General features: G+C 46.8%; 1 protein-coding gene across 2 annotated transcripts in view; it reads left to right on the plus strand.

Moving 5' to 3' along the window:
• The window catches only part of grk3 (G protein-coupled receptor kinase 3), a 56,327-nt gene extending 54,503 nt beyond the window's left edge, over positions 1 to 1,824 (plus strand). The window contains exons 20-22 of one of the 2 annotated variants that reach the window (XM_023419416.2): positions 366 to 434; positions 770 to 883; positions 1,255 to 1,824. In XM_023419416.2, the coding sequence (XP_023275184.1) occupies positions 366 to 434; positions 770 to 883; positions 1,255 to 1,416 (345 nt within the window). In that variant the 3' untranslated portion in view covers positions 1,417 to 1,824. The remainder of the gene's footprint in view (positions 1 to 365; positions 435 to 769; positions 884 to 1,254) is intronic. The other variant, XM_023419418.2, reaches the window with a different exon arrangement.
• Positions 1,825 to 1,830: the final 6 nt, after the last annotated feature.

Below are 1,830 nucleotides of genomic sequence, written 5' to 3' on the forward strand. Positions count from 1 at the left end.
TGTTCCAGTCTTGGGACCCCCCCCCCCTCCTCAACCTGCTGCTGGTAGATGAAGCTGGAGTCGTGTCCAATCAGCTGGTTAAAGTGGGAGTTCTTCTTCTGCACCTGTATTAACCCTTTGAACCCTGTCTGACATGAAAATCACTCGTCTTCTTCTCCGCGTCATAACGTCCATGAAAATGATTTTTTATTTATTATTTTTTATTTAACTCTGTTCGTCTCTGATTCGCTGCTGCTTGACACAGACGCGTTGGCTTGTTCTGAGTTTTTGTCCTTGTTGTCTTCTGTGTCCGAACTGCACTGAATTGGACGCCAGGCGCGACTTGTCATGTTTGATATGTTAACGTTCTCCTTCTTGTCTTTCAGTTAACATCAATCCCATCAACATGGTTCACATATTTTCAGAGCTCAGAGTCATTTTATCTTGATCGCCAGGTAAACTGTAGAAACTCCTCCTTCATCATTTAAACTGATCTACCTGGATACTTTACGCTTGCACGTGTTTTAATGGCCGCCACTGCAGATGACATTGTGTTGCAGCTAAAGTGAAGTGTGGGAGTGAGACAGGGTTCAAAGGGTTAACAGCTGACACTTTACCTGACTTGTGTTTGTCACCTCCGCAGCTCTGCAGTGACTCTGGTTCTCTGGGCCGGAGGTCACCCTGGGGAGCAGTAGTCCTCCAGCTTCAGCCCTCATGCATCTTTATCTGTGTGTTTCTGCCTGTCACGCTTCACCTGTGCTCACTTGTGATTGGTCGATTCTGTTCACAGCAAAACCTGCTGACGATGGAGCAGATCGTGACGGTGGAGGAGACGCAGATTAAAGACAAGAAGTGCATCCTGCTGCGCATCAAAGGAGGGAAGCAGTTTGTGCTGCAGTGTGAGGTACAGACACAAAACACAAACAGCTGATCCATTTGTTGTTGTTTTTTAACATTATTTTATTCATTTGTCTCACAGCCAATCAAAGAGCCGCAGCTCAGACTGGCAACAGGAGTGAATCAACAGGCTTGGGTTGCATCATATGAATTATCAAAACCATATTATTACCATTAACTTTATCATGGACATTCTTGTTAACATTATTATCATCAAAGGGATGAAGAAAACAAAACACACGGAAAAATATAATGATAAAGATAAATAAAATAAAATAAAATGAATATAAATAAATAAATAAAGGTCACTGTAACCTCGACCTTTGACCCCCAGCGTGTGAAGCGTCCGCTGACCCCTGTGTGTTCTTGTGTGTGCAGAGCGACCCGGAGTTCGTGCAGTGGAAGAAGGAGCTGACTGAGGCGTTCACAGAAGCTCAGAAGTTGCTGCGTCGCGCCCCCAAAGTCATCGGGAAGGGGCGGGCCGGAGTGGTGGAGCTCTCCAAACCCCCCCTCACACACCGCAATAGCAATGGCCTGTGAATACACACATTATATATATATAAATATATATACATATAAACACACAACACACACGTCTTGACACACACAGACACACACACACACACACACACACACACACACACACACACTGCAACCCACCCCCTCCCATCCTCATCAGCCACAGGACATTTGCTCTGACACCTTCCCACCGCCGCCCACGACGCCTCGCGGTGTGTGTTCACACACTGATCCCACCAGCCTCTCACTGAAAACACACGCTCCACATGACGACCAATCAGAAAGCGCGATGTAGTTTCCTTTTTTTTTTCTGCCCGTCGACGAGACGAGACGAGGAGAGACACGTTCAGGACTCAGCATGTGAAGACCCTCTGCATGAATGTGACAAGGACTGACCCCGGTCCTCTCTAGTCCTCGTCTCTCTCTCTCTCCCAC

This window comes from Seriola lalandi, unplaced genomic scaffold (genome assembly GCF_002814215.2).
Source record: "Seriola lalandi dorsalis isolate HSWRI2012SDOR001 ecotype SW California unplaced genomic scaffold, Sedor1 jcf7180002054602, whole genome shotgun sequence".
In the NCBI taxonomy this organism is placed as follows: domain Eukaryota; kingdom Metazoa; phylum Chordata; class Actinopteri; order Carangiformes; family Carangidae; genus Seriola; species Seriola lalandi.